Source organism: Falco rusticolus, chromosome 4 (assembly GCF_015220075.1).
Source record: "Falco rusticolus isolate bFalRus1 chromosome 4, bFalRus1.pri, whole genome shotgun sequence".
Lineage (NCBI taxonomy): Eukaryota > Metazoa > Chordata > Aves > Falconiformes > Falconidae > Falco > Falco rusticolus.
In genome coordinates this window covers 18,173,495-18,193,542 of record NC_051190.1, presented here as the reverse complement: position 1 = coordinate 18,193,542, position 20,048 = coordinate 18,173,495, and the positions used below count along the sequence as shown (strand labels likewise).

At 39.9% G+C, this 20,048-nt stretch overlaps 1 protein-coding gene across 2 annotated transcripts; it reads left to right on the top strand.

The window, feature by feature from the left end:
* Positions 1–441: 441 nt before the first annotated feature.
* Positions 442–19,583, top strand: TMF1 (TATA element modulatory factor 1). Of its 2 annotated transcripts, none has more exons than XM_037384809.1 (17): positions 442–722; positions 3,353–4,425; positions 6,102–6,205; positions 7,077–7,203; positions 8,148–8,253; positions 8,903–9,045; positions 9,623–9,789; positions 9,989–10,145; positions 10,643–10,735; positions 11,370–11,526; positions 12,259–12,451; positions 12,791–12,860; positions 12,940–13,032; positions 14,091–14,201; positions 14,840–14,986; positions 15,443–15,568; positions 16,407–19,583. In XM_037384809.1, exons 1-17 carry the CDS (start codon positions 581–583, stop codon positions 16,548–16,550), a joined length of 3,153 nt encoding a protein of 1,050 aa, XP_037240706.1. In that variant the 5' UTR covers positions 442–580; the 3' UTR covers positions 16,551–19,583. The 2 variants fall into 2 exon arrangements, with proteins under 2 accessions (XP_037240706.1, XP_037240705.1); XM_037384808.1 differs by having other exon boundaries at positions 3,185–4,425.
* The last annotated feature ends 465 nt before the right edge of the window (positions 19,584–20,048 follow it).

Sequence of the window (20,048 nt, the reverse complement as noted above, 5' to 3'; positions counted from 1 at the left end):
CTTTCTGTAAGCCGAGCTGGATAGCTCACTGGCAGTCAAGGTTTTACTTGAGGGGTGTCAATTGCGTGTAAACCTCGTGTCTTTTAAATTACCAAGTGCAATTAAAGTTCCCATCTTCCAGCCTTGCGCTGGAACTCCGCAGCGAAGGGGGGGGCTTCGCTGCAGTTTTTAATGGGGTAGTGTTTAACCACCCCGTGTTTGGAAGCGCTAAAAGGCCCCACGCAAGCGGGGGGGGGGGGGCGGCACAGCGGCGGGCCGGGGGTCGCTGCTGGCGCTCGGAGGCCGAGGGAGGCCGGGAGGGGCGGCCGTGCTCGCCACCCCGCCGTGCCGCCCCGGCCCTGGCCCCGCCTCCTCAGCGCCGCCGGCGGGCGGCTGCGCGTGGCCCCGCTTGCGACGTGGAGCCCGGCCGCGCGCAGGCGCGGGGCCGCCCTGCCCCCCCCTCCCCTCCCCGCCGCGCCGCGCCGAGCGCCGCCGGGCCCCGCCGCCGGGCCGCGGGCTCTGAGGGCAGCTGGGCTTACCGTCCGCCTCCGCTGCTTGTGCCCGGTGCCGCTGCCTCCGCACGGGCCCGGGGACGCGGAGGATGAGCTGGTTCAACGCTTCGCAGCTGTCCAGCTTCGCCAAGCAGGCGCTGTCGCAGGCCCAGAAGTCCATCGACCGGGTGCTGGACATCCAGGCCGAGGAGAGCCCCTGGCCCGACGCCGTCATCCCCGACTACGGTGACGGTGAGTGCGGCCGGCGGCGGGCCGCCCCCCCACCCTGTGCCGCCGGCCGCGGGGCGGGCTGAGCCGCCCTGGCCTCCCTCCTGCCCGGCCCGGCCCTTGCCGCGGGGCGGAGCGTCCCCCCCGCCCGGTCTGTCCCCCTCACCCGGGCGGGGGGTGACCCCCGGGGAGACTGGGCCGTCCCCCCGCCCCAAGCCCGGCCTGCGAGGCCTGCGCGGCGCCTCACGGCCCTGGCAGGCGGGGGGGGGACCGCCGGGCAGCCTCGGCGGAGGGTGGTACTGCGCCCCTTACCCGTGCTGCTCACGGCGTTATTGTTTTGCCGAGACGCTAATAGATGACAAAACCTCTCAGGTAGCCAAAAAGGGGGTGTTATGTTCTCTTTGAGGCACGCGTGGGTTCTCCCTTTGCCCCAGAGTTGCGGAGGAGCAGCTGAAGCCTGCCCCACGCAAAGCACGGAGTGCCCGCTGGCTGCGGCGCCAAGTTACCACCTCCCGGCGCCTGTCGGAGGGAATGTGGCCGTGGCAGGGCTGTCCCGGCTCGGTTATGGGGAAGTGGCTCCGCTGTGCGTGGGCTGACATAGGACCTGAGAGCCACCAGGCCCGAGCTGCTGTTTGGAAAGGAAAGAGCAAAAAGGAGCCCTCTGCTTAGAAACCCGTTTCCCCCTAAAGAATGCCTTACAGATAGGAATGGATAAAGAAAAGGGTCGGAAACAGCTCATCGGGAAACAGCGTCCTGCTACAGTGTGCAGTGCAGCATATCTAGAAGACATGTAGTTGTAGGAGGAGGTTGTTTCGGGCTATACACACAGCAGAACTGGATTTCTGAGAATCAAAATCTGCAACTATTGAAAGCGTTTCTAGGCTGGTTGTTCAGCAAAGTGTAGGGTCAGTTTTGCGTGTCTTTCTCTTTTGTAGCAGCAAGGGCTTGGCAGTCGCTCAAGTAGTCCAGTGTCACCTTAAACGATACTAATTGTTCGTAGAAGATTGATTGCATCGTGCTTATGAAAACTTCAGACTTGCCCAAAGAATTTAAAAATTTATTTTATATCTTAGTATTTATAGTAGTTCTGTAATTCATCAGGAAAGCAGCAAAGATCAGCCTGCAGATGTTTTTCGAGGAAAATGTGATTGTTTTTAAAAGAAGTCAAAATATTTTCTGAATGTTACAGTTCACTGGCAGAGCTTTTTCTGAAGCTATTGAATCATGGACAGGGCAGTAATAAATCAGATGTTTGTTGTATTTTTGGCAATGAGAGCAGTAATTATCTGATTTGACATCTTGAGGCCAGCAGCTATGAACAGTTTCTAAAAGTGGTAGTTTGCTTTAAATATTATAACTTGGCGTTTTTTAACAGATGCTGCTTTATCAAGTGAGTTTGTTTTTAAGTAGCCTGAAATAGTTATGTTATCCAGATTATGTTTGTAGGTCTAAAATCAACTTTAATACTATTTTTTTGATTTATCTTTCTTACTTGGGATGCTGAAATTTGATGCTGAAATTCTTATTATTCTTTCTGTTGACAAGTCCTAGAAGACCTGCAAGAAATACAATAATAGGAACTGTTGATGTTTTAGGGCAGCTTCAGAACTAATCAATTCAGTATTTCACCACAGGAAGAAGAAAACTATGATCTTGTGTGTGCTGCTGACAATGTGTGTTGTCAGCTTCATGCTGTTGTTTGGTTTCTGAGGGAAAATTGCAATTGCAAATTTCACAAATTGAAAGGGCAAGAACCCTTCTTACAGTGTACATGATACAAATATTAAAAGCTTGTTCCCTCAGTTTTTTGCAATGGTGCATGCAGTGTTTGTGTGCTACTTGGCAGATGGCTTTCAAGACCTAGTAATTGTTTCATCCTCCTGTAATCTGTTTAATTCTCTGCTTTTAAACTACAGTTTTTCAGATTGTTTTGCTTAGCCTTCTATAACTATACAAAGCAGACAGCGATATTCCCCTTTGCTTGCTCCCTTTTCAAAGGAAATGATTGCTTTTTGTGCCCAAACAGGCTTCACGCTTGCCTTTACAGCTTTTAGAATGTTGTGTGAGCTTGTGTCCCCTTCCCAGACACTTCCCTCTATCTCCTTTCTGAAATTCTCTCTTGGATTAGTGGTGGAAGTTCGGTGTGGTTTCTTGCTGCCTTTGCTGAAGTTACTCTTAAACAGGGAGGGAGCAAGTTGTTTCCATTCAGGTGCTCCTACTTTCTAGAGGTGTCTGTGTCCACCTTAAGTCTTACTTGAGAATTACTTCATGTCTTCCTCAAGCTTCTTTTGCTTTGTCTAAAAATCGGTTCCAAGCTTTGTAAGGAAGTAGTAATGAAAGTGGTGGTGTTTGTAATCATGTATAATATTCACTTTGTTACATGATACTGAAAACATTTTTTCTGAACTGTTGCATCTAAAAAGACAAATACTGAAAAAGAATACATTTGAAGTATTCTTGCCTCTCTGTTTTTTTTATTGTTTTAGGAACAAATTCTCTCATAAGTGGAGGATGGGATACATCTTCCTGGGGCTTAAGTTCAAATACAGAACCACAGAATCAGCCAATATCGCCAACAGCAATCACTAAGCCGGTGAGGAGGACGGTAGTAGATGAATCTGAAAACTTCTTCAGTGCCTTTCTCTCTCCAACAGACGTTCAGAGTATACAGAAAAATCCGGTGGTATCCAAACCTCCAACCAAATCACAGAGACCCAAAGAGGAGGTGAAAAGCACTTTAAAGGAATCTCAACACCCCAGTCAGCTGGAAGTACCAGTGCCTACAGAGGCAGAGGTAAAGGATTGCTCTGTAGCTGGCCTAGTGGACTTAAAAAACCTTGATGTTCCCAAGGGGAAAATAGAAGAGAATTCTGTGCTTAAATCTAATGCCAAGCATGAAGAAAGCACAAATGAAGTCACTGACAAAAAGGTGTCTGCTCTAAATTTGGAAGTACCTGAAGACGCTGTTAATGAAAAATCCAGTGTAGGAGGGAATGGAAGGGGAGGTGCACTGGATAACACTTCACAGTCTCTTAATGCAGGTGCAAAAGACGTGGGTTTGGAAACTAAGGAGAGAAAGACTGAGGACAGGCAAAGCAATACTCCATCACCTCCAATTAGCACTTTCTCCTCGGGGACATCCACAACTAGTGATATTGAAGTTCTGGACCATGAAAGTGTAATAAGTGAGAGCTCAGTGGGTTCAAGACAAGAAGCTGCAGATTCAAAATCCAGTCTTCATCTAATGCAGACGTCATTTCAGCTCTTATCTACATCTGCCTGTGCAGATTATAATCGTTTAGATGACTTCCAAAAACTGACCGAGAGCTGCTGCTCCTCTGATGCTTTTGAAAGAATTGATTCATTCAGTGTACAGTCTTTAGATAGTAGAAGTGTAAGTGAAATAAATTCAGATGATGAGTTATCAGGCAGGGCTTCTGCTTCAGCATCTGTTGCTGTCAGTCCTTCTGCGCCAAAGACAGAAACGGTTGATGCCCTGAAAAATAAATCTGAAAACTTGAATGACGCTCCTGTTTTACATGCTGAGGAAGCTGAGATGGAAGAGAGTGGGAGAAGTGCAACTCCTGTTAATTCTGAGCAGCCAGATGTTTTGGTTGCTGCCGTGCAAACTGCTGAAGAACAGATTGTGAGAGAGGAGACTGAGGCGCAGCAGGATGCCGTTGGAAAAATGTTAGAAGAGGACACTGAAAAACAAGAGCTTAAAAAGGTAATTGCAAAATGTGTTTTGTAAACACACCCTTTAGTTACAAATGAAACTCCTATCATCGCCTTATATAGGTATTAGATTCACCTTATTTGATTGAATTAATTGATGCTGAACTACCTTACCTTGTAGAAAACTGTCCTTGATATTTTGCAGTGGGATAATCCTGGTGAAATCTCAGGTCAAATAGTTTGGGGTTTCACCTAATCCACCTAGTTATCATTACTGTGAAGTGTGAGTAGTGCTAGCAAATGGGAAGCCGTGATAGGTCAAATGTGCTACTTTTAATTCTTTGGTGGGCCCCCCAGCCCCATGAAAGGTGGAAGAGATTTCCTGAAGTATTTTGGTTTGAATTATGAAACTACAAGCTGTTAATATTTGAGCAATAATCAAGATAATAATTTGAAAGTGTTTTTTTCTACAGACTTATAAAATGTCAAAATTTTATTATATTCCAGGAGCATTATGCATGTTCTTGGAGGATAGCAGTAGCTAGTGTAAATAAATCCTTTTTACTACATAAATTAATGTTTGGTTTTAACAGAAATTATCTTTACTTTTGAAAAGAAGGTGTGCTAGGCTTTATAATGAAAAAGATAAGCATAGTTATGGATAGTGAATATATTAAAAGAATTTTGTGTGGCTAGTTTAGATAGGTAGAATGGCTGGAGATGTGACAGAGTAGGATACTCGAGTATATGGAAGGCTGAGCTGGAGCTCTGAAGCAGTGTGTTTTGTCCAGTTCTGCCAGTGTGTTGTATGAACTATCTTTTTTCCATCTCCTTTGCCAACTTAGTGTCCCTTTACTATTGCTTTTAATTTCCAAGCCCCTTTGACATGGGTTTTGCTCTGCTCACAGTCTGTGTGCCAAACGTAGATGGCCTTGCCCTGTAGGCATGTTTGCAATACTGATGCTGTTTCTGTTAGTAATATGGGAAAAGCAGTACTTATTATGGAAGTTCTTAAAACCCCAGTGTAATCTGTGTTTTAAGGAAAGCATTTTTTTGTGTAAATTTTACAGAATGTCAGTGTAAATTCCATAGAGAACTCCAAAGCTGTGGACTGTTATCCATAAGTTTTCCTAACTTAAATGTTTATACGATGTGGGTAATAGTGTAATGGACCACAGCAGATTTTGTCTTTCATTGGCTGTGTTGAATTACACTTATAGAATATGTTTCATTTGTTTATATTTGCATGTATGTTTGTGTTATTTCACTACATTTACCTTTCTGAAATCTGGTATTACAAAAATATTTTGATGATGTGAGCTAAGAGATTTTGACCCTGCCTGACGGTTTTCTTCCCTTATCTGATGCTGTTTTGCTGCTTTGTGCTAACGTTTCACAGAAGAGACCTATCAGCTCTGTTTAAAAACTTAATTTATAATCAGATTTAACTATAGATGGTTTTGTTGAGGAACTTAGCTAGGCAACATGTGCTTACTTAGTAGGATTTCCACACCTGTAGAAAACTGGTTTAAATATTGCCTAGTTCTAAATTAATGTGGCAGAAACACGATAATTTTCACTGACTTTTACCTCAAATTCCTAAAAACATTGAGAAGTTCAGCTTTAAGTAGTGTTGGGAGGGAATGGTGGGGGGAAAGGGGAAGCCTGCCCCTCCTGTGTTTTAATTGTCCCATTCATCTGATCTTTATCTGTAAAAACATTGTCCAGATGATTGATTCATTAACTGAGAAACTGGAGAAGAGGGAAATACAGTTATTAAGTACTAGTAAAGAAAAGGCGCGCCTGGAAGAAGCTTATGATAACCTAAAAGAGTAAGTATGAAAATATACACAGTAGTGGGTGTAACTGTAACTTTACTGTAATACAATCCGTAGACAATATTGTAAAACAAGTAGCTTTATAACTAGAACAAAGGTTGCAAGGGATGTGCACTGTTTGGGAAAGGTGGAAATAATGATTGCATGTGCTGTGATGGTGTTATTTTAAAGACACATTATTTCTGGGGCCAAATCTCTTTTGGGAAGAGGCTAGTCAAAGACTTTTCAGTAAGCAAGCAGTAGGAATGACAAACGTAGTGTAGAGTCAGACTTGGCTGTTAATAAAGGTCTTTGTTAGAAGACTGGATTCAGCTATTAAGGGAGGCTGGCTTTGCTGATACAGATGGGTGAACCTGATTTACTAAGTTACTTGCTGACTGAAAAGTAGGCTGTGAAAGTGTGGTAAAAGGTCTGGTTATAGGAAAAACCTGAATTCATTATTTAATTCAGTTTAAAGAAAAAAAAAGAAAAGAAAAGTTGGATTTACCAGTTTACTGATCAAATATCAAGTTTAAAAAATTTACAGATAATATGTGGAGGTATTATTTAGTAACTAAATTGGTCTTAACTTAAAAATACATTTAATCAATTTTCCTTGTCAAAAAGAACTTGATTAAAAAGGGCAAAACATTTAGGGTAAATCTGCATTTCATGGTTTTCATGGGTAAATTACTGAATTAATAAAGACCTTTGATTAGTACTTCTAATATAGATGTGGTTTTTTGGCCTTCTGGATAATGTGAAGTAAAATAAAATAAAAAAAGCAACACCCCCCCCTTTAAAAGCATTTAAAACAACCTGTTGCAAACTGCTTGGAATGTCACATAACTATGCAACTGTTCTGAAATGTTAATTTTAAATGTAGTGAAATGTTTAGAATGAAAGAAGAGAGCAGTAGCCTTTCATCTCTTAAAGAGGAGTTTGCTCAGCGAATTGCGGATGCCGAAAAGAAGCTCCAGCTAGCCTGCAAAGAAAGAGACGCAGCTAAAAAGGTAGTCTGGCTTTTTAGTGAAATTAATGTTTATTGGTTTAGAACACAATTAAATTTCTTGGGGTAGATTCATAAAAATTAAGAAGAATCGTGAGACTGACAGGTGCTACCTCATGGTATTAGTAACTAGAATAAGATGTTTCAAGCCTCCCAGGCTGCTTGGTGTTGACCCATGTATTTTTGCAGCTGTGTTGTGAACCAAGTTAGGGAACTCATTTAAGTTAAAGTTAGTCTGGGGAAAAAAAGGTTTAACTTCTCCTGTCATTTACCTTGTACCCATATATGCATTTGCATTGGTGTGAGGGAAAAGAATGGACTAGAGAAGTGGCAAAGAATGGGAATGGCTTCATTAGAGTTTTAACTGGTAGGAAAGTTAAGGACTGATGACAGATTAGTTTGGAATGAGCAAAGAAGTCTGCAGCAACAAAGTTTATGGAGTTTAAATGTTCTTGACCTGGTATCGCAGAGTTACATTTCCCTAGCTTATTACTAGTTTGTGAAAAGTAAACTCAAATCTGTAACTAGAAAAAAAAATACTCTTCATAGTTACTTTGTCACTGTGCATGTCACAACATTGGCCCAGTAGTAATTCAAAATATAAAAACTATTGGATACCAGTGTGGAATACAACAGTTTATTTTTATTACATTGCAAAAGTTTAAAGTATAGAAAATTAAATGGAAGGAGGAGTTGGAAGAAATCGTACAGAGAATTTATGGAGTCTCCATCCTTTGAGGTTTTTAAAGCTTGATGGAATAAGGCTTTGAGCAATCTGATTTGATCAGATAATCTCCAGAGTTCCCTTCTAACCTAAATTGTTTTCAAAGAAAAGCCTTTTGAGAGGAAGGGAGGGGAAAAGAAAAAGGTGATCAGTGTAACTTACTGTGTGTTTTTCCCAAGTATGTTTTAATAAATAGTCCCTAAGTATTTTATCCTTTTATTTAGGAAGTAAAGACTGTTAAAGAAGAATTGGCTACTCGACTTAATACCAATGAAACCGCTGAATTATTGAAAGAAAAAGAAGAGCAAATCAAAGGATTAATGGAGGAAGGTGAGAATTAAATTTTTTTTTTAATAGTGAAAATTTGTAGAATAATTTGAAACATACTGCCTTCACATAGAGCCTTCTTTATGTGGGGAAAAAATACAACATTTGAAGCATGTTCAATGTTTCTGAGCAATTGAACCATTTAGCTAAGAGCAAAGAGCAGCAGGAGGGATCAGTCAAATACAGGTGGCTAGCGGGGTACTTTCTGCAGCATGCATTGAAAGGTGCTGTGAGGTAAAAGCAACATGCAGAACCATGCTCCATGTTCCATTTGGCAGAAGTCTAACTAGGGCATTGTTCAAGCCATTTCTACAGTTTCTCCATTACTGCTTTTTAATTTTGGAAGTGTAATATTGTTACTAAATTAACAGACTATTTTGGTATTTTTTCCCTGATACTATGAGCTTATTTGCTTTACTTTCAAAGCCTTTCACTGCCTACCCTATCTCACTATAGCTTAGCATAGCAAGGCCATCTGAGGGATAAGGTAGTTTTAAAACTTAAGAGCTTGCATGAAAAAAATGTACGAGTAAGCATTTCCATACATACTTGATTATTATTTTCACAGAACCGAGGAGCAGGGGGAGATGTGAATAGAGAGTTCACAGAGTAACAGCAATGTGCACTAGCGTTATGTTCCTTTTCTTCACAGGAGAAAAGCTTTCCAAACAGCAGCTGCACAATTCCAACATTATTAAGAAATTAAGAGCCAAAGAGAAAGAGAGAGAAAATACTAACACAAAACAGAATAAAAAGATTAAGGAATTGGAAGAGGAGTTACAGCATTTAAAGCAGGTGAGATGTTTGGAATTTTTTTTAATGCTTTTTGCATTAGCTGCAGAGTAGCCTTTTAGAGAGGCTCTAGATAGTCTGGGGTTTTTTTCTTTTCTGGGACATTTCTCTATTTCATGTTTTTGGAATACTGAGGTGTGATTTCTGTGTGTGTTCTCAGAACAGTTTAAAATTATGGTCAGGTATCTTTCCAGCTGCTTATTTGCACCTGCACTGCTGGTTGTCAGATGGGCTGACAAAATTCAGTGCGCTACATTTATAGCTGGGAAAACCTATAGCAGCAAAATTTGGGCTTTTTTTTCCCTTTTTTTCTTCCCCCCCTCGGTTAGTGATTGAATCAAGATCTTAGAAGCAGCAGACCCAGTATGAGGAAGTATGTGGAACTGTGATGATGACCTCCCCCCCCTCCCCTGGGAAAGATGGGGGAGCAAAACCTTTCTCTTTGGCGAAGTGTTTGATCAGTTTAGTCGTTTGTGTAACTTCATCCTAACTAGTTGCCGGAGTTGTCATTGTCCTCGGATGGCATTGTCTACCAAGTGTGCTGGGATTAGTCTCATGCTTCTTGTTTGTGCTCTGATAGGTACTTGATGGCAAGGAAGACCTTGAGAAGCAGCATCGAGACAGCATTAAACAACTGAACAGTGTTGTAGAGCGACAAGAAAAGGATCTTGCTAAACTTCAGGCAGAAGTGGAAGACCTTGAAGAACGGAACAGAAGTGTTCAGGCAGCACTTGACAGTGCATACAAGTAAGCAGATAACCTGTGTGCCTGTACTCAACCGTACATTCAGCTTCTGTGTCTATTTCTTGTGCAATGCTTGTGAAATGTTAATATATAACAAAAGTTATTTGCAAAGTTTCTGTTACCATTGTAGTAACTGTAAATGAACTACTCTTTATTTATTTATTTATTTTTCTCCTCTCCCCCCCCCCCCTTCCTCCTCTAGGGAACTTGCAGATCTTCATAAAGCTAATGCTACAAAGGACAGTGAGGCACAAGAAGCAGCCCTAAGTCGGGAAATGAAGGCAAAGGAAGAGCTTGGGTTAGCTCTGGAGAAAGCGCAGGATGAGGCTCGGCAGCAACAAGAAGCTTTGGCTATTCAGGTGGGTCTTAGATGAGGTGGAAAAAAACCCTTTTTAATTAAACAAATAAATGTACTCACTCAGGTGGTGTGTGCATCTGACATAATGAACCAGCTGCAATATAAGGTGGAACTCATTTTTGTGTACTTAGCAAATACCCAAAGGATTTCTTTTCTGTCAACTTGTTCAGTCTTTAGTGGTAGTTGTGCTAAGCTTTAAAATCCCAATTCTGTTTTATAATACTTCAAATTTTATTTATTTAAATGAAATTACTTTTGACAGGTTCTGTGTTGTTTGTAGCGCTCTTAGCATAAAGCAAAGTTCAAGGAATATAGTTGGACAGAATTTTTAGTGATAGATAGATCAGTGTAACTATTTGTGTGCATGCAGAACTTAAGCCTGTAACTTGTAAACAGACATAGCCTCTCCAACAGTGTTTAAAAATGGTGTAGGACTGTAACAATTAATAAGGTGGTACTGTTAACTGGACAGGAGATTAGTGATGATGTCTTGTTTAGGTGGCGGACCTGAGGCTAGCACTGCAACGTGCAGAACAGCAGGCAGCAAGAAAAGAAGACTATTTACGCCAGGAAATTGGTGAATTACAACAGGTACTGCAGCAAATAGATGATGCCAACTTGTATGTGCCAGAGGGCTTTTAAAAACTGAAAGTAAAATGCTATCATGACATTAATAGCCTGAAAGAAAGGCTTTGTTTCCTGGTTACCTGTGGTACTTGTCCTGTGTAGAACAGCAATAAAAATATTAAAGGAAGTGGGTTTTTTCAATCACATATTGAAAACAAAATCACATTTTTTTATAGTGCCTCGTAATTGGAATACTGTCCTTTTAGTATAAGACAAAGTACAGCCATTAAGTTTGTGATAGTCCTGTAAAATTGCTAGCAAATACATTTGAATGGCTCTTTAGCTGCTTCTTGAGAATATTTTTATTGTTCTTAAGGTCCAGAAGATAGATTGTTGCCAGAATGGTTCAGGTGATGTCCAGAGGGCTGGACAATTCTGGGCAGTTCCTCTATCACGTATCTAAAAATGTTAGGCTTCTATTTTGGAATTTCACACTTTACTGTGACTTTGAACACATGAATTTTAGGATGTAAACCAACAGTAATGCAGTAATTTTAGAATGTAAGCCAACTGCTATGTGTTTAGCTGAATTCTATATTAATCTTTCAATCCATTATATGATTTGTAAAGCCTAATTGTATTTAATATGTGATCTTAGAGACTCCAAGAAGCAGAGAGCCGGAATCAAGAACTAAGTCAAAGCGTTACATCTGCTACACGGCCACTTCTCCGACAGATAGAAAATCTGCAAGCCACACTGGGAGCACAGACCTCTGCATGGGAAAAACTGGAAAAGAACCTTTCTGACAGACTTGGTAAGAGGGTTTCTAGCTTTTACTAAACTGTGAGGCTCTTGATGAAGATGTGAGATGGCTGAAGGTAAATGAACAGGGTTTGATACTTGCTCAGAGCATAGATAGTGGATCAGGAGATGTAAGCACAAAATGTTTTCCTGTAAGGAAATGAAATGGTGTGGGGAGTATTCAGCTAACGTTCTTGGACAGATAATTCACTGACACCCCCGAAAATGCCATGTAACATGATTGCACAGTGGAGGTGTTAAGGTGTACATGTCCTTACAGCATCTAAAGGAAGGATGCCTGCTGAGACACTGAAAGTATATGAGCATTTTCAGTTGTCAAGCCTCGTGCTTATGTGCTATATTGTAAAGGTTGGAGTCATTTACTTAGTGCATAGGTAATGAGACATACATTTGTTGATACAGTAGTAATTTATTACTTTAAATGAAAAATGCATAAAATGCCCAAAGACGGACCCAGAGAATTTGCTTCGTTTCTGGAGGCAATCTAGTTGCGTTCTGGAGAAGTGAATATGAAGTCTCCTTGTTCTGCATTGCTTTGATCCTCTAACTGTATGGTAGAAAATAATTTCTATTTAAATAGAAACCAGCTGTATTTTTAAAAAGAAAAATTAGCTGTATATTTAAAAAAATCTCAAATTATATTTTGATGCATAAATAAATGGCCTGTCTTACAGATGCTTGACAAAACAAGTTAAATTCTATGGTTTTCTTTACTTAATGTTAGGTGAGTCTCAAACTCTTCTAGCAGCAGCTGCTGAGAGAGAACGGGCTGCTACAGAAGAACTTCTTTCTAATAAAATTCAGATGTCTTCTACTGAGTCTCAGAATAGTCTTTTAAGGCAAGAAAATACACGTCTTCAGGCTCAGCTAGAAGTGGAGAGAAACAGATTGAAGAAAATGGAAAACGAAAACAGTAGGTGAGTTGCATTTTGGTTAACAGTATCTCTTTAAAATTGTAGAAAGGGGGTAAGCTATCTCTTAAGGCAAGAATCTGCAGCAGATCTTTGTGCAAGCGGGAAGAGTTGTTTCTTTTGAGTGTTGAGGAGCAAAATGTTGACAAAATGTTGCAAATGTTGACAGGAATTGATAAGGTTGCCCAGCTTGTAAAGGCTGCTTTGTTTCCTTCTAAAGATTGAAGCTGTTACTTTCATAATGTTCTAAAGCCTTTGAAGCTATGTTTGTTTAAAAGCATATGAATCCAGTGTAAACACGGGGTACTCAGTGACTTTCCCTACCTCTTTCTTTTCTCAATGTAGGTATGAGATTGAACTAGAAGGGCTCAAAGATGAATATGCAAAAACCTTGGAAGATGCAAAGAAAGAAAAGGTATTGCCTACTTCAGCTTTAACTATGTTATTATTGAAGTCTGAGCTATCAGATTAGCAACCTGTATTTATTTTTGTAGACACTGCTAGCTACACAGTTAGAAATGGAGAAGATGAAAGTTGAACAGGAAAGAAAGAAGGCAATTTTTGTGCAAGAAGCAGCAAAGGAGAAGGTACTGAACCCTAATATTTCTGTTCAGTCTTAATGATGCTATAATTATTTTAGTAGATATCTAGAATCTGAAACTGTCGTAAGCAACAAAGTGGACTTAGAGCCACACAGTATATACTGTCAGCCCAGGCATTAGAGACTTGGCTTTTTCTGTATTGTGACTGCCTTTTACTTCCAGTGAAAGAAGTGCTTGTGTTACACTCGCTGAAATGAGTCTTGAGTAATAGTCTATTTAACCTGAGAAGGGATAAAAGATGCATAATGATTGTTATAATCTTCTGACTTTTTTGAATGCTCTTGGATTCTTTTTCTTCTGGACCTACTTGTTTTCTTTGCTTAGGCTACTTAGCATTGCTTCCACTGAATTCCTGTTTTGCATTTCATGTGACCACATGCTTTCCAGCTTAAGTCACAAGTCACAGAACGGTCCCTAATACTCCGTAGCTTTGTGACTTCTAATTAGCAGTTAACATTCAAGTAGAACTGTTTCTATTACTGCTTTCTTACCACTTCCAGTTCTAAAATCCAAGTGCTTTATTGTTCAGAGGCTAGCATACTTTCAGATGCTGCCTGTACAAAGAGGTCAGCCTGTTTGGAAGGTACATCAGTAAGGTATCAGCATGTGGAAAATGAAGAAGATTTTTTTTTTTTAAATTTATTAACATGCATCTAAAAAGAGACATACTTTTAGATTTAGGATATTCTTCCTGTGATACATTTGGGCACACAAAATTGCCTCTGATTCTCCTTTGGCTACTTGAAAGAAACATTCCTTTGGTGTAACTTGCAACTTCTGTCTTTGTTTCGTGAAAAGTTTTGAGAACTTGAAGATAGGCCATAAGTGTTAGTAGCACAGAAATTCTTCATTGTTGGAATTTCATATGTTTTAGTGGTGAGGGAGAGGGGAAGAGTTATCTGTCACACTGTTCTATGGTTGGTGGTGGAAAAGGGCAGTTTGTTCTTTACAGAATCTGTCATTTGCCACCTGGAAAACTTTTTTCTTTACCTGACTGGTGATGATGTATGCATTTTTTTTTTTTTTATTATTTTTATTTTAAGGACCGGAAGTCATTTACAGTTGAAACTGTTTCAAGTACTCCAACTATGTCACGCTCTAGTTCCATAAGTGGAGTTGACATGGCAGGTCTTCAGACATCTTTCCTCTCGCAGGTATCGTAGATCAGTTATACTGGCCTTTTTGTTTTGACAGACTGCTTGCTTGCTTTCTTCTTCAAGAAGTTTTATTAGTAGAAAATTGCTCTTCAAGAACATATTTGCATTAGACAAAGTAATTCCTGTGCAGAAATGTCTGAAACCTGTTTACAAGATGTCTTATGATTGTAAAACAACTGTGAAAGACAATGTGAAACTACAGCTTTTATTGCGGAGTAATTATGCATGTGTTGGTGCTGAGTTCACAGGTCTAATTTCATCTAGAAGAGTTGAATAACACTAGTTATTTAGGATTTATTTTTACTAACCATCATGGTTTAGGGCACAACCCTGCTCCCTAGGCAGTATTACTGACTGTTGTGGTCTGTTATGGTTATTGATGTCCAAGCTAAATGGCAGTTGTATAGGTGACATAAGAACTTGCCAGTATGGAGCTATCTCAAACTGTATTCACCTGAAGCTTTTGTTTTTATGTTAAATATTAATGTTGAAGTTAAAAAACTTTTAAGCATTGAAGTGTTTTCCTGATAACTATATTTTTAAACCTTAAATGATGTAATACTTCAGGAGAGTGAAGACTGTAAAGTATGCATGTTTTTGTCTTGTTTTAAGCTTCTCTAACCTTTTCTTTGTAGGATGATCCTCATGATCACTCACTTGGGCCAATAGCTACTAGTGGGAGCAATCTTTATGATGCTATAAGGATGGGAGCAGGTTCAAGTATAATTGAAAATCTTCAATCACAGCTAAAATTAAAAGAAGGAGAGATTTCACATCTACAGGTACTGTAGTTACTCTTATGTAACCAAACACAGCATTTATAAGTATAAATGCTAATGCAATCAATATTATATTAGTGGGTTTATATTCAAAAAGCTTGGTCCCTCTCCTCACAGCAGAGTGCGTTCACTCTTCCCCTTTCATGACAGTTCTGTTAACCAGAAAAGCCCCTGGAGGTACATGTAGAGATGAGCAAGAGAAGGATTTGTTGCTGCCTTTCTTGTTTTGGCAAGGACCTATCCAGGCAACTGCAGTTGTCTATCTGAAAAAGAAAAAAACCCCAAAGCCAAACCACTGATTAGATTTGTGAAGAAAATGAGGGTGCATCTGAGGTGTGCTGTTTCATAGTCTGGCTTTAGAAAAAGCTTTAATTACTATATCAGAGTATTTTAATATGGTGTTTTATAAATACACCAAATTCTTCCCTCCTCCTAATTGTTAAAAGTGTTTACCTTTAGCTGGAAATTGGAAACCTTGAGAAAACTCGATCAATAATGGCAGAAGAACTGGTTAAATTAACAAATCAAAATGATGAACTTGAAGAAAAAGTGAAGGAAATACCAAAATTACGTACACAGTTAAAGGTAAGTGTATTTCTGTTGCAACTGGTATAAAATTGACATATTTGCGGTTTTTTAGGAATATGCCTATCAATTTAGGATTATATTTGAATCTGTCCCTAATCATAAATGACCAAAGAGCCTGTGATGTTTATATAAAGTAGAATATGAAAATGCCTACTCCATAACTAGGTAGTGACTTAGTTGTTAGAAATGTGTGGTGCATAAGATTGCATGCTAAATCAGGGAAAGAACATTTTTTTTGTTTGTCTCATTCAAGATGCTTGTCTGGAAGTAGTCTTTAGTAAAGGAGGTGTTTTGATACATAGCATGGATTTATGGGAGTCTAATGCAGAAGCTGAATGAGGTGCAGCAGTGATACAAGTAATGGGACAACTGTTTTAATCCTCTGAATGTTTAAGAAAGTAAATTGAAATATTCAAATAGTTTGGGAATAATTTTGGAAATTGTTGTTCTGTAAATACAGGCTGATAAATTTCGCAATGAAACATTAAACTGTGGTCATTCCTGCAGTGAAACTTAGTGCAGTTTGCTAATTGATGCTTGTAGCAGTTAACTTCAAGGTGCTTCAGTACGTCCTCTGAAGCCAGCATCAATTCTCTGTAGTCAAGGGTCTGTGTCTTAGGAACATCTTCCTTTTCTATCTAGAGTATAAATCTGGCCATATTCAGAAAGTCAAAGCATGAGATATTTTTGAAATCTGCTATGTGCTTCACTGTAAAGTAATTATACTTTGATAAGATACTGCTACACTCATTTTCCCTAACAGTGTAAAACACTATCCTAGTAGCAACTTTTTTAAAGTTGAAAACCAGTCAGGTAACAAACTGTGTCCTTACAGGATTTGGATCAAAGATACAATACAATTCTTCAGATGTATGGAGAGAAAGCAGAGGAAGCGGAAGAGCTCCGACTAGATCTTGAAGATGTGAAAAACATGTACAAGACTCAGATAGATGAACTTTTAAAACAAAGGCAAAATTAATTCCTGCTGGAACTCTTTAACATTATATGATAACAGATTGTAAAGATAATGGTTTATGTAAATGCTGAATTTAAATGTCTTGTAAAAATAACTGTATTATAGAAAATGTGACTATATAATAGAGTTCATATGTTGACAAAAAAATCAATGCTTTAAGTGTCTTGTACTGTCTGCAGTTAAGTTATTTGTGCAATATTTAATTTTTTTTTCAGTCATCCCTTTATTTAAGTTTTTGCTAAATGATGGACCATTTTACTTGTAAACAGTAGCAGAAGTGATGATTGTACCTTGTGAGACAGCACTGGAAGGCATGAGTTTTACTAAAGCAGCCCTTGATTCATAAACTCTGTATGCCTATGAAAATGACATTAGACGTCTTTCTTAAGTGTTCTTAATATGAGCTTTTCTAAAATCTCATCAGTTCGTTAATTTTTAATAACAATAGCAGTGTCTTGTTTTCTGAGGCATAGTTAGATATTTTTATGATGGGAAAATGGTATTTGTACTTGCAACTTCTGAATCTGTTAGGATGATAATTCTCTATTCTTACAAATCAGATTAGTCTGACTATTTTACACTAAGTCTTCTAAAGCAGAGTGTGAGACTCAGATAAGACTTGAACGGCTTCATCTTGTGTACTGCTTGCGTTCTCATGAGCTGTCTGGAGACAGCAGCTCTGCTCATAATTCTAAATGTCTTTAACTTTTAACACCAGAAATCTGAACTATTCAATATTTGTTCTAGATTTGGATACTGATCTTTGATAGTAGCTAAAACAGTTCAGAAGAATGCTGGAAATTGATTTTTTTTTTTTTAATTTTATTTTAAATAAATTGCTGCTGCTCTCATGGTTCCTTGTATATAAGTAGCAAGGGTTAGACTTTTTGCAGAATTGTACTGTGACTTAATATAGTTTTCAAGCAATTCTCCAGTGGCTGCTGCGTATTTCTCATGTCATTCCTTAAGCAAGGTATTGGTCAAATAGCATCCACATGGCTTGAAGTTTAGCTGCATTTTTGGTAATGTCAGAGGAAATGTTTGAATTGGACCCTTGGGAATGCTGAGAATCGGGGGAAGAAGCTTGCGTCTTCCTCTCTGCATTCCAGACAGCAGATATTTTTGCTACATCTCAGAACTGTAGCTGTGATAGTTATTCATGTGAAATACTCGGCAGTTGAATTTCTTTGCTTGTGATACCATTGCCTCTATTGAGAGAGGGTTTTTTCCCATCTTCGCATGTTGTCGTTTGTGTTAGAGAGCTCAATTCCTGCTTGTGTATTCAGTGGCCTGAGAGAGAGAAATGATGTGAATGATGAGAACTTGCTTCTGGAGAAAAGCCTTTCAGTAATATGACTTCTCTGTGGGTGTTAAGAGATGTATTCCTCATTGGGAGAACAGTTAGTCACTGAAGTTACACAGGCAAGAGTATGTTCATGGAAAAGCCTAGTTCAGTTTGAGATTCGAGCAGTTACTCTGAGGATTTCAATAAAGCCACAGAGCAAGAACACTAGAATTTGTCTTAAATCCCCATCTGTCATAGAAACTTTAATTGCTTTAATAAAATAAAAGACTTTCTTTCTTTTTTCTTTTTTTTTTTTTTCTTTTTTTCATGGGGAGCGGGGAAAGAAGTGCCCTGTTACTGTCTTCATTTTAGTTTTGGGAACCAAGGTGAAATCATTTTTTCTTTTTTTCTTCTAAAACCTGAATTTAACACTTTGCCTTGATATTGAAGCATGTTTGGTTGGTCTAAGTTTCAACCCCACCCTACCACAACCCAACAAAAACCCATGCAAAAACCCAAATAGAAACTGTGTAAAAGTACTTGTTGGAACTTACTGGAATTGCTGTAAGTTAAAATGATGAAGTGCAAATGTTAGAAGTTCAGCCTTTTCTAAAAAAACCCAAATTTGTAATGAGGGTCTGGCATTAGAGATTCTAGTCAGCTTCTATCTATTGCACTGAATCAATGAATTTCTGATTTTCACCATTTTTTAATAGTTTTGGTAGACACATGCAGCATTTTCTTAAAAAAAAAAAAATCCTTTGAACTTTTATTTGGACCTATTTCTGCCAATGCTTCTGAAGGCAACACTTGCTGTGTAATGTGTGAGTAGATGCTCCTGAAGGGCTGAGACAGGTGCAGTTTTGAGTATGTCACAGACTATCTTGGGTTTTCTGGAAGAGCTTAGGTAAATGGGAAATGTTAACATGTCAGCATTAACTGTTTTAGATATAAAAGCATTTGTCAAGAGTATTAGATTTTTAAATTTTACAAAAGTGGATGTAAATATTTGTATTGACTATTTTTGGATTCTTTATTCCTGTTTAGTGCAACCTTTTACGATTGCATGAGAATCGGATGGCCTACCGTGTCTTAATCATCAAAGCCTTAGAAAACAAAGTGGCTGTTAGAAGATAACAGACTTTATTCTGGTATGGTCATCCTTGGTCTAAATCTTGTATGTTTGTTTTGAAGAAATATCAATGTCTGCTCAGACACCTTAAGTCCATTGCTATTACTGAGGTTGCCTAGAAGAGTAACATGCAAAATGAAAGGACCTGGAATACTAACGTCCGCTTCTGTTTATTATTTGTGGATATTCCCTCTGAAAGCAACTAACATACCTCATTTCCACTGCATATGCAAGTATGCAGAAATGCTCTTTAAAGGCTTACTCCAAGCATACTGCACAGAGGGGGCTCATTTCCTAGTCTGTGGGAGGTGACGAGGGTCTCCGTGGGTGGGTTGGGATGAGGGGCTGTTTGAGCTGGCGCTCGCTCCCCCCCTTGCATCCTTCACCAGTGCAGGATCCTGGGTGTCCATTTAGTTAAGGTTAGTTCTGTCAATTCTTCTTGTCTTGCTACACGTCTGTTGAAATTTACGTATCTGTTTTATTAAGGGCTATAATGATCCTGAATATGAAAGGGAATGGGTTGTTGCAGGGTGGAACTGGAACCCTTGGGTTTTAGCTGTAAAATGTGTATAAACTGTAAAAAGCCTGGGTCAGGGTGAAATAAAATTTTGTGCTAAGAGCATGCTCTGGTTCTCTTTGAGAAAATACTTAAAAATAGTTTTGTGGTGGGTGGGTGCGTGCGAACCACTTGGTATGAAAGGGAAATATTGCTGAAGTTGAAGTACATCAGCTGTAGTTTGAATTTAGAGCTACGGGTGCCAGCTGAAGTCCTGCGCCGTGGTGGGCACCGAGGCGCGGGAGCTGGCTCCTGGTGGATGCGCTGCAGCAGTGGGATTACAGATAACGCGGAACTGGGATGAATTCGTTTTGCCGGGGCAGGCGAGGCGGGGGGCGCCGGCAGAGCTGTCCGCCCCCCCCCCGGCACCTGCGGTGGGAGGGCGCCGTGCCCGGGCGGCAGAGCGGGGACCGGGCACAGGCGGCCGTGCCACCCTGGGCGAGGATCGCTTCTGACGGCGGCGGGGCTGTCGCTCGCCGTATGACAGCCGGGCTCCGCGGGGCCGCCTCAGGCGGGGGGCTCCTGCTG